We start from the raw sequence: 15,338 nt of genomic DNA on the forward strand, positions 1-15,338 counted from the left end.
GCTGCCATTCTTCAGCACGTCTGTCCCTGTTGTCAGTCCCTGGTCTCTAGGAAAATTATCCTATGTGCCATGTAAATACATGATGGTGGTGGTGACATTTGTCAGTCTCTGTCACTGGTGTAGCTGCATGAAGAGCTGGCTGCCCCTGCAGTGAGCAGATGTGATAAACCTTCAGTGTTTGTACAGGGTGGTGGTTGTTGGCAGGGACCCCTGAGGTCACCTTTTCCATCCCCATGATCAAGTGGGGCCACTTGACCAGGATTGTGCCCAAATAGCTTTTGAATCTCTGCAGGGACAGAGTCTCCACAGTCTCCTGGGGCAGCCTGTGCCAGTGATTAATCCCCCTCACAAAGTGTTTCCTCATGCTGAGGGGGAACCTCCTGTGTGTCCTGCTCGTGTTGCTCAGCACCACTGAGCAAACCTGGCTCCATCCCCTGTGTGGCTTCCCCTTAGGTTGATGAGGTTCCCCTGAACCTTCTCCAGGCTGAGCAGTCCTGTCTTTATCAGCCTTTCTCGTGGGGAGGATGCTCCTGTTCCTCAGCCACCTTAGCTGCCCTTTGCTGGAGTCTCTCTTGCACTGGGGAGCCCAGCACTGGTCACAGCGCTCCAGGAGTGCCTCACCATTGCTGGACTGAGGGGAAGGGAAGGATCACCTCCCTCCACCTGCTGGTGATGCTTTGCCTCATGCTGTGATCCTTCAGCCTAGCAAAGATGCATTGTAGGCTCATGTTTAGTTTAATGTCCACCTGGAGTCACAGGTCCTTTCCTGGTGAGCTGCTCTCCAGATGGGTGACATCCTTGTGACACCTGCTTGCTTGTCAGTGGGAATTCTCTGCACTGAGAAGCTGAAGCATCTCCATTGCTTTTGTGTCTGCCCTGGACAGAGATATTTTGAATTAAATGCACATGATGTTCTTGGACATTTTTTTGGAATGTCTACAAGATGTGCATTAGCATCTGGTAGTCCAGTAACGACTAAAATACAGTCTTTGGAAGAATGGCTCTAACAGGAAGAGAAAATTAAAGCGCTTCTTTTGTCATTTTTAGATCAGAAATCAACCTGAGTTAAGAGGCAGAATGTGAAGTGAAACTCCCATTAGGGTGGTTTTTCCTCACAGTTCACAATGGAGCAGGACTTGCCCATATACATCAGTGCTTGTTGGTATTTGGTCAGGAAGACAGCTGAGTCCCCAGCCAGCCTTCCTTTTCTTCCTGTTAAAATGCAAGTGCTTCATCTGCACTTTGCTGTTGTTGCTAATGCAGGAAAGAGACATTTTCTACATGTATTGCCCAATTTCATTTCTGTAGTTGAAATCTGAACAGTTCCTTAGCCAAGTTCCTCCATAGCCAACCTGTGGTCTGTACACCTTTTTTCAGGCCCCCTGAAGTGTGGTGGTCATGCCCTCATCCTGCTGTGCTGCTCTGGCCTCTTTCAGTGATGTCCCTGCTTCCATATCTGTCACAACACTTATTCTATCTTCTGCTTTTTTTGGGTGCAGTGAGAGTTTACTGTGCTCAGGCTTGTAGCAGCCCTTGAGAGGATGACATCAGCTCCTGCTGTGCCTTGAGCTGATGTGAAAAGCTAATGCCAAATGAGCAGTGTGAGCTGGAGCTGCCCAAAGTCTTCCTCCCCAGCCACACAGCCCTTTTCTAGGAAAGCAGCTCCCCTCTTCTGGGTGTTCTCCTGTGCCTGCAGCCTCCTGGAGAGCAAAGCACTCTGTGAGGCTTGGATTCACCTGGGTTCAGGCATCTAAACTGTAATGTCAGGTGTGAGCTGGGCAGGTAAATGCCTCTGCTGTGAATAGGAGCAAGTCTTTCATTGCTGAAACAAATCAAGCTGAATTCCATCCTTTCTATAGAATACATGTTGCTATTTATGTATTTCATAGGATTCAGTGGATCTCTTTATGCTCTCTGCATTTGTATTTCTCATTTGTATCTCACATTGTTTTCTCTTTCCAGGGTGACTGTTGGATCTGTATGGAGCTCATGTCTACCTCGTTTGATAAGTTTTACAAATATGTATATAGTGTATTAGATGATGTTATTCCAGAAGAAATCTTAGGCAAAATCACTTTAGCTGTAAGTATTTTGTTAAACCTTTTTGTTGAAGATAATTGAAAAGTTCAGATCCTTGTTCAGATCTCACTCCATGTGAAAAGCTGGTTGGTCTGTGGAGCAGAATTGCTGCTGCTGTTTGCACCACACTGGGAATGGTTCTTCTGGGTACTCATGACTTTTCCACAGTATGTTACATGGTGTAAACAGAGCTCCTGGGGTCATAAACAGACCCCAGGGTCATCTTCCTGCTCTGTCTGCTTGAATGTGAGCACCAGCAGCACAGGCACCAGCCCAGACCAGAGAAGCTTCTGGAATTCATGTGCAAAGGCTCCAAAAGCACTGGAGAACTTGGCTGATGTTTTCTGATATAACCTGGAAATTCTGGCCTAATGAAAACTCAGATAATAATATGAAAAATCTGAAAACTCAGATAATGAAATAGTTGTGACTTGCTGAAAAAAATATAGCATATGACTTGAAATAAGTTATTGCTGAGGATAATTAACATCAGAGATTGTTCTGGCTCCACCTCTGGCTCTTCTCTCCCAGAGTGGGATCTTTGCAGGTCACAGGAAATGTGTGTTCACTTAAGCCCATACCCTCTCTTATATCACCTTCTGTTTGCAGAAAAGGTTCAGAGAAAAATGTTTTATTACATGGCATATTACAGCATTGATATCTTAAGGTATTAAATGCTTTTTACACCTGTTCTTGGAGTTCCAAAAATGTAATAACCACAGGACTCTTATGGCATCTGCTTATTTTTCATCTGTTTTTCTTTCCTAGACTGTGAAAGCACTAAACCACTTAAAAGAAAACTTGAAAATCATTCACAGAGGTGAGTTCTTCATGTCTTTTTTTAACTTAATGTCTCTTCTTGTCTGTTAAAATGATTGCAAGAATTGTTAGTGGCCTTTGGTTCACTCCAAGTGTAAGCACAGCACCTGTACCACCGTGAGTCTGAGTGCAGGTTTTCAACAAGTGTCCCAGTGCCTGTCCTGTTGCCCCTTCATGTGCTTTTTCCATGTAAGTGTGATTTCAGGGTGGCTGGGCATCTGCTGCTGCCTTTGGGCATGTGGCACCTCCAGGGCTGGCTCCATCCCCTCATGCTCCCATGCAGGATCCAGCGCCGAGGGTGACAGCGATGGCACAGCACTGCCGCCCTCCATCCCCTGCAGCTGTTCTGCTTGAAATCAAAACCTCCAGCCATGACTTACTGCTTTAAATTTCTTCCCCCTGCAGACATCAAACCTTCCAATATTCTTCTGGACAGAAATGGGAATATTAAACTCTGTGACTTTGGCATTAGCGGACAGCTCGTGGACTCCATTGCCAAAACGCGGGATGCAGGGTGCCGGCCGTACATGGCGGTGAGTGGGACGGGCTCTGGGGAATCCCACCCTGCAGGAGTGACAGAGATGAGAGATCTCTGAAGCCAGGGCTTGGAACTTGTGGTTTATTGCAAAGGGCCAAGTGCAGGGCCCTGCTGGGAGCTGCCAGCCACAGCTCGGACAAGTAAAGAGAGTGGTAAAGAGAAAGAAAGCAAGAGTGTGGTAAGGAGGATGAGAGGTCAAGGTTCCCATTACAATACAATAAATCTTCTTCTGTGTTGAATATTCTAAATCTCACTAACCAGTCTAGTACAGGATACAAATCCTATAGCATTTACATACAGCCTGTAAGAATCATCACATTACCATACTATTACCCTAAAAAACCTTAAAAACTCCTCTTTGGGCCCCTTCTGCTAAGCCTAAAAACTGCTCTTTGGAAACCCTAAAAACTACTCTTTGCAGTAATTTTAAACTCTAAAAACTCCTCTTTGGACTCCTGCCAAGCTGTAGGGTCTGCTCTGGGCCTGTCTGCAAGCAGAGGGTGTTGTTCCATCAAAAGGGGATTACCTTCAGCTGGCCACACCATTGTTTTCCAGCTGTGCAGTAACTGAGGTATCTCAAAGCTTGCTTTCATTTCAATCTCGCTTATAGTTTCCATATTCTCAAAATCTTTTACCAAGCAATCCTATTTATAAGGCTTTCCTGTTTCATCTTCCCCAACACACCCTCCTTGTGGGATGAACACCCTTTCATGGATTAAATTGAGCTCTGGATCGAGCTCTGCTGTGGCAGTGTCATCCAGGCTGTGGCAAAGTGTCCCAATTCCTGGGTTTTTGCTGGATTCCTCTGCTGCTGCCATTGCTGTGCTGCTGGAGTGGAGAGGAGCTCTGTGCCTTCCAGCAGCTCCAAAACACCATTGCCCAGGGGAGCAGGGCTGTCAGAGTGTGGGTTTGTCTTGGTCTGCAAGAAATCCATTTGCTCTGGTAAGATTATGTCACAGGAGTTATTGCAGAGCAGAATTACAGTGATTTTTGTGAACCACTTTAATTCCAAAGTGTGCCAGAACTTCATTCCAGGAGAATGTGATTCTGGAGAGCAGCAGTAGCAGAGCAGCTGTGTGGAAATTGCTGGGGCTGAGCTGTGGCTCCTGGGAGTCTGTCCTGCTTGTTTGCTGCCCTCCCTCTCCCAGAGTGAAAAGCTGTAGTGGTGATTTTGGAAGCTGTCTGAGGGTTTTAAACACTTCAGTGCTTCAGGGTGCTTTGAAAATGCATCTCTGTTCTCACATGAGCCAAGGCTACATTGTGCAGAGAATTGTGCCTGCTGCTGCTCATGTAACTTTAATTTTAGTGCCTGGCTTTAATTTTTGTTACATATTCATGGCTCGGTATGCTGAAAAATACTGTTTTCTGAACTCTTTTTATCTACCACCAAGTAGAAAAAAGGAAAATATCTCTCTTCCAAGGCATGATTCCCACCTGGCCTGGGCTATGGCTCTCAGATGGCTTTTCTCTGATTGTGGTGTCCAAGGTGAAAGCTGCCTGCCCTGACTCTGACCTTTCTTTGAGCCATGGATGGGTGGCCAGTTCTGCTCAGGCTGTTGGTGTAGTTATGCCATGACAGTTCCTGAGGTGACTGCAATGACAGTTAATGAGATGACTGAGATATCTGTAAAGAGCTGCAGTGCACCCTTTCCCCTGGGATGTGTGAGTGAGTGCTTCCATAGCCCTTTGGTTTTCCTTTCTCCTGTCTGTCTGTCTGTCTTCATGCACTCAGATTTGTGCAGCTCCATTGGCAGCTCCAGACTTGGGTGGACTTTTAAGTGAGCAGAAGTGTTGCAGTTCGGTTTGTGTTTTTCAGAGCCTTGGCAGGGCACAGGTTTTGTGGGGCAGCCAGCAGCTGGCAAGTGATGTGGGAGATGATTGGCCTCTTCCTTGCTGCTCTGCTGCCTCAGTGACTCCTTTCCAAGTACATGAACATTTCCACGTACAGAAAGCCTGGGAAATGGGGAGGTGTCCCTAGTGGGCAGGCACATCTGCCAAGCCAGCAGAGGCTGATGTCTGAAGGGATGCTGTGATCAAATTGGATATACCTGGGAAGGAGTCAGGCTGCCACACTTCTTTCAAAAGGAAAATAGTAATTTTTTAGTGTAAAATAGGCCAAGAGTAGTAGCTGTGTTCAGCCAGGAGGCTGCTGGATGATGGTGTCTCGTTTTGCAAGGCTCACCAACCCCGTGGCACTCACCCTTGAAGGAGCCTGGTCCCCAGGGAGCTGTTGGTAACAATGGCCCTGGATGTCAGCCAGTCTGGCTGTGAGTGCTCTGAGGAGGCAGCAGGAGCCATGTCCAGCTGCCAAGCAAGTGCTGTGGGCTTGAACCAAGATTGTTGGAGCTGTCAGAGCGAGCGGCGCCTCAGCCTTGGAGCTGTGGTGCTGGGAGCTTGTTTTGCTTTTGGCTTTCAGTTCCACTGCAATTGTTACAGTGGGAAAAGGCCTCTGAGTGTGGGTACCTCGTGTTCTCTGGGGGAAAGAAAGGCAGGACTGAGTTCCCAGGCAGTCTCTGGCCCCTGGAGCAGCCTGGGCTTTTCTGAGCCCTCCTCACCCGTGCCCTGTGCTGCTGCCAGCTCTGGGGGTTTGCTCCAGGTGAGGTTGCACAGCCCTCGCCCAGCAGTGGGTGCTCCTGGCCAGCCCTGCATCCTCCCTGAGTGCTGCTTCCTGTGCTCCCTGCCTTGCTCTGGCTGTGGGGATGCTGCTGGGAGTGAGCTGTGTGTGACATTTCTGCTTTTTGCCTTCTGAATGCCCCAGTGAACCCAGTGCCCGTGTCAGAGAGGAAGGGTGAGACTGGAAGGGCTTGGTTTGGGCAGGAGTGGAGGGGCAGGCCCAGCCATTGTGAGGATGGATGTCCTGCCCTGCTCCTTCCAGAGCTCCACAGGAGTGGAGAGTGATGGTGTCACCTCCATCCTTGGTCACTCAGGTCCTTTTCTCAGGTCAGTTTGGAGCCTTTGGCTGCAAACTGTGGCTTCTCACTTCTCCCTGGGGAAGGTGGACAGTTGGTGCTGGCATTGCTGTCTGGCCAGCTGGATGTCGTGTTCAGGTGGTTCAGGCAGAGATCAGGCCAGGTATGGCTGTTTGTGTAGCTGGGGCTTGGAAGAGAGGGAGGATCTGTGGTGCCCACTGCTCATTTTTCAGTCAAGATGCTGGTGCTCAGGTGAACACTGAACTGGAGAAGGCCCATGGCAGCCTGTACCCTTCTCTGATGCATCCATCCCGTCTCCTCACTCCATCAGCACATCCAGAGCTGGGTCTCCACCTCAGCCATTTCCTTTCCTGCTTGCTCTTGGCATCAGAAGGACACCTGGCCTGAGCCAGGCTTTGTCTGCAGCCCTCCAGGTCCCCAGAGTGTGACATGGTGACTCTTCCTTCCTTGGTGTTAATTGCTCCCATGTGATCCACATGGAAAATTCTCAGCATTCTTCCTACTCTGTATTTAGATGGGATTTATTTTGGTCCATCCTGCTTTGCTTTAACTTTGCCACCATGGTCTATGGCCAAAACCCTATTGCCATTTGCTCACAGGAGCAGGGTGCCCATCTTGGGTTCCTGAGACAACCAGCTGTGTCTCACCAGTGCCACCCATCCCACCAGTCCCTCTGGGCACTGTAGTCCCGTGTAGTCCCCTCCTTCACCTGCAGCCTGGCAGCTTTCTCTGCTGTGGCACATCCCCATGGGTCACAGCCCTGGCCAGGCCAGCATCCCCAGCATTTGATGTGTTCTGTGCTGGTCCATCCCTGGTGGCAGCTCCAAGACACCATGGTGTGTCCCCAGTAGGGTTCAGGGCTGGGCCACCTGCTGCTGCACTTCTCAGCTGTGTCTGCCATGAAATTGTATTAAAATGTAGCTTACAAAGCAACCAGGGCTTTCAGAGTATTCCCTGTACCCCATAATTTAGGATTTATTGCTATGCAGGTATCTTTATTATTGTTGTTGTCAAAACTGAATGAGAGTCTCTTTCTTTTGACATGTTAATTATTCTATTTTTAACTAAAGAAGGCAGACTGAGGTTTCTCATAAAGATGACATGCAAGGCATAAAGATGTTTTTGCTGGCTCAGCTCTGCTCTTAGGTGTGAATCACCTGTGTCTGGCCCAATATTGCTTTCTATGAAAGGCATTTTGCATGTCTTAAAGCCTTGTAACATCATAGTTGCCTTCAAGGGATGACTGAAACCTTGTTCACAGGAGCTTTTCTTGAAGCACATTATAATAGTGTGCTTAGTATATATATATATAATATATATATACTAAGCATACTATTATAATGTGTTTATAACAAATGTATGATTTATATTATAAATTATAAAAATTATATAAATATAAATAAAATAGTTATAATAGTTTATAATAGCTTCTTAGTAGCTGGCTGGGGAGAAGAGTTCTGGTAGATGCTGCTAAGCCTCACTCCCTAGGGTGGGGAGATATATACACTATGCACACTATTATAATGTGTTTATAATAAATTTATAATTTATAGAATTAATTATATAAATAAAATAGTTAAAATAGTTTTTAATAGTTTCTTAGTAACTGGCTGGGGAGAAGAGTTCTGGTAGATGCTGCTGAGCCTCAGTCCCCAGGGTGGGGGTGAGATGTTGATTTCAGTTCTTATCATCCCTTGGGTGTCAAAACAGAGAAAGTGAGACTTGGTGCTAAAGACATCCCAAAGTTGAACAAAACTAAATAAATAAGACAGTCATTCAAAGTGTTTGTGCAAAAGGAAAAAAACCCCATAGCATTGGGCTGTGATAAGTTGCCATTTCTGATCACCTTTTACACGACACCTCCATAAAATCAGTGTTTGTAGTGTTTCCTTGAGATGTTTCTCTGCTGGGGTTGGATGGCTGCCCTGGCCAGAGGTTTTGCTTGGGGCTGTGCCAGGCTCAGGGTTCTCTCCAGCTTTGCAGATGCTCCCTGCATGGCCCAGAGCCTGACACTCCTGTTGCCGTTTCAGCCGGAGCGGATAGATCCCAGCGCCTCGCGGCAAGGCTACGACGTGCGCTCCGACGTCTGGAGCTTGGGCATCACACTGGTGAGTGGGCACTGCCCTGTGCCAGGGGCAGCACAGCCCAGCTCCTTCCTGGGCTCTGCTCACAGTGGGCACTCCCTGCCTCGGGAACAGCCTGGGGGCTTCCCATCTCCATGGTTCTCCCAAGCCCCCTGGATGTGAGCAGGGAGGAGGTGTGTTGAGTTTGCTGGGTCCTCAGGATGAGGAGGAAATGAGTGAATCTGACTCCATGTTCTTAGAAGGCTAATGATATTACATTACATTACATTACATTACATTACATTACATTACATATCATATCTTACTATATCATATCATACTATATCATATCATATCATATCATATCATATCATATAAAAGAATACTGTACTAAACTATACTAAAGAATAAAGATACAGACAGAAGGCTAAACAAGAATGAGAATGAACACTCGAGACTTCTCAGAGCCTCGACACAGCTAGCCATGATTGGCTATTAAGTTAAAACAATTCACATGAAACCAATCAAACAATGGCCAGTTGGTAAACAATGTCCAAACCACATTCTAAAGCAGCAAATACAAGAGAAGCAATCAGATAATTATTATTTACATTTTTCTCTGAGGCTTCTCAGCTTCCCAGGAGAAGAAATCCTGGTGAAGGGATTTTTCAAAGAATATGACAGTGACAGAGGTGTTGGATTGTAAATGAATTTTGTGTTCAGAATCTGAGGTGACAGTGCTGAGTGTGGTGGTGCAGAGCAGAGCACCCAGGCTGTGTGAATAAGCCTCTGGCAGCTGCTGTGCTTTGGCTGCACAGAGGCCTTGGTTAATCCTGGATTCTGGGGTTGTGGTTCCTCACTGGCTCAGCCACAGCACTGCTCGCTGCACACACTGAGAAGCTCTCAGTGAGAAGCCCTTACTTTCTTCAGGTTGTGAAGCAGAAGAGAAAGCAGAAGCAATTAAGTATGAACCAGTAGCTTCTTTTCTCACCACTGATGTTAAAAAAAAAACTGATTTTCATTATCCTGAAGTTGGATTCAGGGATCCTTATGGGTCCTCTCCAACCTGAGATATCATGTGATTGTCTCATTCTCATTATCCATTTTCTCTTGTGCTTGTTAGGATGCTTGGGGAGGGACTGGAGGATTTTACTCTCCTACACTGGTTTGATTTATAGTCAATGGAGGAGCAGACATGGCACAGAGGCCTGGTCAGGGTAGATCTGGCCATGCCCCTCACACAGCAGCAGAATTTACTGCTGAGTAAAACCTTCCCTCTACTTAGAATCATACAGGGAATAGGATGAAAAATCTCATCTCAGTCTTCCTTCTGGGGGGGTTCAAGTTTGCTGCAGACTTTTTTTTCCCTGACTGAGCTTCCCTGGTATAAACCTGTCTGGTTCTGCTCCTGTCTCCTGCAGTACGAGCTGGCCACGGGGCGATTCCCCTACCCCAAGTGGAACAGTGTGTTTGACCAGTTGACACAAGTAGTGAAAGGAGACCCACCACAGCTGAGTAACTCAGAGGAAAGGGAGTTTTCCCCAAGCTTCATCAACTTCGTCAACTTGTGGTGAGTGTGTGCTGCTGCAGGCACTGGGGGTGGGCTCCTTCTGTTGGCTGGTGTTTGGCAAGGGTCGTGTGTCCAGCACTTCCCTGGCTGTGCTAGAGACAGGAGACATGGTAAGGAGGGAAGTTTCCATGGCAGGAGATTTGTGTCAGACACAGCCCCAGCCCCTGCCTGCACAGCTGGGATGGTGGCAGGGGAGGGAAGTTACTCCTGTGGTCACTCACAGTGCAAGGATGGGCTTTCCAGAAAACCAAAGGTGGTGTGTCCCCCTCTGACAGCATCATGTCCTGTGAAAGTTTGTATTTGATGTTTGTAACATTTTCCCTGATCCCACATTCTCCTAATTATCTCTATGCTTTCTTTAGCCTTACAAAGGACGAGTCCAAAAGGCCAAAGTACAAAGAGCTTCTGGTGAGTCCTCAGTGCTTTCAATGTCTCCAGCACACATCTCACAGGGGACTGGGCTCAGGCAGAAGTGAGATCTGGAGCTGGGCAGCAGCAGGGCCTGTCTGTGGGGAGGTGCTAAAGGAGAGAGCAGCAATGCTTTTGGCTTGGGTCAGTCACATGTGGCAACTTCAAGGAGCTCTGGGCACCTGGAGGGCACCTCTTAGAGGCTGTGGTTCCACAGTCAGCCCTGGGGTTTCACATCACCTGATGTGAAAGGGATTTGCCTGATGTCCTGGCTCAGAACCTCCCTGATGTTCTGTCCCAGCTCTCTGACCTGGCTCTGGCCAGTGCTGCCTGCTGGGCAGAGCCGAGGGTGGGGGCTCAGGAGAGCAGAGCTTGGCTTTGGCCTCTGCAAGGCACTCCCTGTCACTCCTGTCACTGTCCCCACTGTGACAATGCTGCTGCTGAAACCTCTCCTGAAGGGATTTCAGGAAATGTCAGTGCTGCAGAGGAGCTGCTGATCCTGCACCCTCACTGCCTCCTGCCTGGCAGCTCCTGAGCTCTGCAGTCCTGTCCTGCCTCAGAAACCTCCCATGTTAAAGACATGAATTTACCGGGCTGTGTCCTGGTGCCCTAGAGCCACCACAAACCATGTTCTTGCACCAGACAAATTCCCCTGCTCAGTTTTTATCTGAGGGGCACATGCCAGGAGGGTGACCATAACTTTGTTGGTTTTTTTTATCTGCTTCCAGAAACATCCCTTCATCCTGATGTATGAGGAACGCACAGTGGATGTTGCATGCTATGTTTGTAAAATCCTGGATCAAATGCCAGCAACTCCCAGCTCTCCAATGTACGTGGATTGATACTGCTGCTACATCAAACTCTAGAAAAAGGGCTGAGAGAAAACAAGCTGTAAAGAATTTTCATCACATATTGCAGTGTTTTTAATGCTCGCCCAGACACCATGTGCAATAATATTGGTGTTATTTCCATCCTGTCTGTATACTGTTGTCACATATAAAGTGCATCCCTGTAATACCTGATCACACAGTGTTAGTGTTGGTCACAGAGAGACCTCATCTTGCTCTTTTGTGGACATATTCATGAAATGTGGAAATAAGTACATATATTTGTTGACTGTGATTGGATAGCACCTAAAATTCATTTCTAGACTCAAAACTTGGAGACTCCTCAGCAGCTACTGGAAAGATTTTTCTCTCAAACTCTTCCGATTGTTGTTTCAAGTAATAATAAAAAGCAAACAAACAAAAGTTAGGCGTTGTCTGTCTGAACATTAAGAGACTTTGCCTGGAGGGAGAAGAACTTGCTTAACCAACGAGATGCTTTGCCTTCTGGAGCTGGAAAGGCAAAGGAGAATTTTATTCTTCACAAAGTGCAATAGATTTACTGCTATGAAATTCTGTTGCTTTACAGTCGCAGTGTACTTTCTGGGGACAGTGTGCTCAGCTGAACTTCCTGTTAAAGAGAGATCATGTTAAATATAGTGAATATGTCTTTACCAAAAATATGTTGCGTTGAAAGAGGCTAACATTAAACTATTGAGATGGGACATAATGTATTCTTCCTCCTTTTACCAAGCCAGCCACTCTTCACTCTTAACTAGGTGTCCTGTAAATTGTTACCTGGTAAGATAAGACCTTTGACCTGAAGAATTATTAAACTACTTGATTGAATTTAACCTGCTTGTTGACCTGGTTTATAGTGCACAGTGCTCACCAGCCACTGGCTTTGCTTTGCCTTCACCCAGAGCCATCCACAGAGGCTGCAGCTGCTTGAGTGGGCCACCAGCTGATGGCTGTGAGTCCTGGCCAGTGTTTCTCGTGTCCCTGCTGTCCCCAGCCCTGCTGCTTGCACCTGTGGCATGGCCCAGCCCTCCCAGCCCGTGTCCTGAACTCCTGAGTCCCAGAGTCCCACCACAGAGCTGAGCTCTTCTCCTTGCTGCTGCAGGCAGGATGGAGGGGTGGCCCTGTGCCCAGCACACCCTGCTGAGCTGCTGGGGACACTTCGGCACCATCACCTGGAGACTGACCCTCCCCAGCTCCTGCTGCTGCACCCTGAGCAAACCCCTCTGAGGTTGGGGGTGGTGCAGAAGGAGGTGAGGTGGAGGTGAAGGAGCTTCCAACTCCTCTCAGCTGGCCCAGCAAGGCCAGGCAAGCTCTTGTCTTCTGGTCCATTGCCAGGCAAGCTGTCGTCTTCTGGTCCACTCCTAGGTGAAACAGCACATCAGGCTTTTCTGTTTGCTTAATTGACATATTTTTCAAAGATTAATTTTTCCCAAAACCTTTTTTTTCCCCCCCAAATACTGCAGTTTTCAGGTGTTTAGTAGCACACCAGGGATAAAATGGAGGCTGCAGGGTCTCTCCTTTCCGTTCTGAGCTGATTGAGGTGCTTGGTAGAACTTCATCAGTGTTAGAGCAGCCTCCCATCAGAGCTCAGCAGCAAGCTGGACACAGAGGGAATGAAAACACCGTGGTGCTGGCAGGATCCCCAGGAAGGGCTCCCCACATCCGCCAAAGCCACCATGCACAAAGCAGCCCGAGGCTGAGTGAAGAGCAAGCAGCACAGCCCAGCTGGGAAGGAGAGCTGAGGCCCTGGACACAGCTGGTGTCTGTCTGTCTGTCTGCCACGGAGGTGACACGTCCTGGGGCTCCTGCTGGCTCCCTTGGTGCTGCCCTTCCTGGACTGTTCCTCTTGGGCTGCTCCTCGGGCAAGGCAGCTTTCTGCAGTCCCTGCTCCTCCTGACAGCTCTGGTGCCTCCTGCACGGAGATCAGTCAGACCATGCCTGCCTAAAGCAGCCACTGAGTGCCCACCCCAGAGCCTTTCTCAGGCAGATCCCTGTGGAGCTGGGGTTCCTCTCTCCAGCCTCAGCCCCTGGAGTGGCACTGCAGGTCCCCAGGGCTGCTGGCTGTGGGGATGGAGAGACCCAGGCCCAGCAAGGGCAGCCGCAGCTGGGGCTTCACCCTCCCTCTGGTGTCAGTCTGACTCCTCCTGGCAGCAGCGAACCCAAAAACCTCTCAGAGGGGCAGCACTGTGATGGAACCTCCCCAAACACACAGGACTGCCTTGTTCTGCCCTGTGGGGATGGCTGGGTCTGTGCTCTGGTGCTGTCCCATCTCCAGCCCAGAACAGCTTGCTGGGAATGGAAATACAAAGCTTTGAGCTGCCAGTGACAGGAGGGAGGTGCTGCTGTACAGGACAGGTTTAGCCTATTCAAATAGGATTCTTATGAATTACTAAGGGTGCACCATTTATTGCAATGTATCTATTAAAGAAAAAAAAAAAAGAAAAAAAGGTGTATAGTGTTCAGAAGCTGTGAAAATAGTGTAAGAACTGTACATTGTGAATTCTGGTTATTATTTTTTTTTCTTGTACCATAGAAGAAAAATGTATAAAAATATCAAAAAGCTGATGTGCAGGGATGTTGCCTTATTGTCTGTAAAATGAAGCTCAGGAACATAACTGCTTCAAAGAGCTTCCGAATATTTTATCCGGTCTCCTGGTTTGACTTCCTCCTCTATTTAAGCTATTCTACATGGATCAGAGTGTTTATGTAATAGTTCTATCCTTTTGCTTGCAGGTCAGTTGTAATAAAACTAAGATGCGACTGTGACCTTGTTATTTTCATTTTGTAAGGTCAGACATGAAGGGGAAGGTTCATAAGAGCTGTGGAACACCTGCCTTCCAGGTGGAAGAGGAAAGCAACCTTCAGATCTTCTTGTGCCAAATGAAGGAGGTGAAGGGAGCTCTGGATGTGTTTTCTCTCTCTGGAATTCTGCTGGGCCCTCTGTGTTTGGGCTCCTCTCAGACAAGCAGTGTTTGCAGCACAGGGAGGTCCTGGTGGCTCAGGACACCTTGTCCCTGTCAGGAGGGCAGGAGGCTGTCACTGTAGGACATGAAAGAACACAAGCACACACTGCTGCTCTCAAGGTGAAGGAAAAGGGAAGTTTATTTTCTGACTCCAACATTTATAGTTTTCCAAAAGTGGCAGTGGATTGGAGGGTGACAGTGCCACCTTTCCAATGGCACTGGACCAACCAACAGTCCATCAAATTTCTCCTCTTCTATAAAGGAATGCAAAACAATGAGTTATTTACAGAAAGTGTGTGAGAAAGTTCTCTACAAGAATGTCAACATCAGAAGGCTTAGAAAATCTTAAAAAACCAGGGTGAGAGGGGGCTGTGCCCACCCTCCAGGGAAGGGCAGGTGGAGCTCCCAGCTCTGATGATTGCAAGGTCTGCAGAACCCAGATGGACTCAGAGTCCTGGGTGAGTCCTGGTGCGGTGCTCGGAGGTCTCTTCTGCTTGGAGGCTGTGGAGGGTTTGGAATCTGCCCAGTCAGAGCTGGACCCCAGCAGCCCCTCTGGGAAGGAAGAGGAGCTGGTCAGGAGTGCCTGTCCTGCTGCACTGGGCTGGATGGGACAGGCCAGGGGTGCCCAGCCCAGAGAGGGAGAGCAGAGCACCTGCAGGGATCCTTGCTCATGGCAGAGCTCAGGATCAGGAGTAGTTCTGTGGGAATGTTCCTCACTCGGGGTCACCAAACGCTAAATTTGCAGGCAACCCCAACAAGGGAAGAGGTGAGAATCTTGACTCCATGTTTCAGAAGGCTGATTTATTATTTTATGATAGATATTATATTAAAAGAAAATTATGTATTAAAACTATACTAAAAGAATAGAAGAAAGGATTTCATCAGAAGGCTTGAAAGAAAATGGAAAGAAATGATAATAAAATCTTGTGACTGACCAGAGAGTCTGAGACAGCTGGACTTTGACCATTAATTAAAAACAACCACATGAGACCAATCACAGATGCACCTGTTGCATTCCTCTGCAGCAGACAATTATTGTTTACATTTCATTTCTGAGGCCTCTCAGCTTCTCAGGAGAAGACCTGAGGAAAGGACTGACACAAATCACTCCATCTTTCCCCGG

General features: G+C 47.9%; 1 protein-coding gene across 3 annotated transcripts in view; it reads left to right on the forward strand.

Annotated features, from left to right (window-relative positions):
* Window positions 1-13,699, forward strand: part of MAP2K4 (mitogen-activated protein kinase kinase 4) — a 63,972-nt gene extending 50,273 nt beyond the window's left edge. For all 3 annotated transcript variants that reach the window (XM_074555340.1, XM_074555338.1, XM_074555339.1), the window contains 7 exons: window positions 1,963-2,082; window positions 2,848-2,899; window positions 3,304-3,431; window positions 8,397-8,474; window positions 9,851-9,999; window positions 10,362-10,407; window positions 11,136-13,699. In XM_074555340.1, the coding sequence (XP_074411441.1) occupies window positions 1,963-2,082; window positions 2,848-2,899; window positions 3,304-3,431; window positions 8,397-8,474; window positions 9,851-9,999; window positions 10,362-10,407; window positions 11,136-11,249 (687 nt within the window). In that variant the 3' untranslated portion in view covers window positions 11,250-13,699. The remainder of the gene's footprint in view (window positions 1-1,962; window positions 2,083-2,847; window positions 2,900-3,303; window positions 3,432-8,396; window positions 8,475-9,850; window positions 10,000-10,361; window positions 10,408-11,135) is intronic.
* The last annotated feature ends 1,639 nt before the right edge of the window (window positions 13,700-15,338 follow it).

This window comes from Zonotrichia albicollis, chromosome 19 (assembly GCF_047830755.1).
Source record: "Zonotrichia albicollis isolate bZonAlb1 chromosome 19, bZonAlb1.hap1, whole genome shotgun sequence".
Taxonomy (NCBI): Eukaryota; Metazoa; Chordata; class Aves; order Passeriformes; family Passerellidae; genus Zonotrichia; species Zonotrichia albicollis.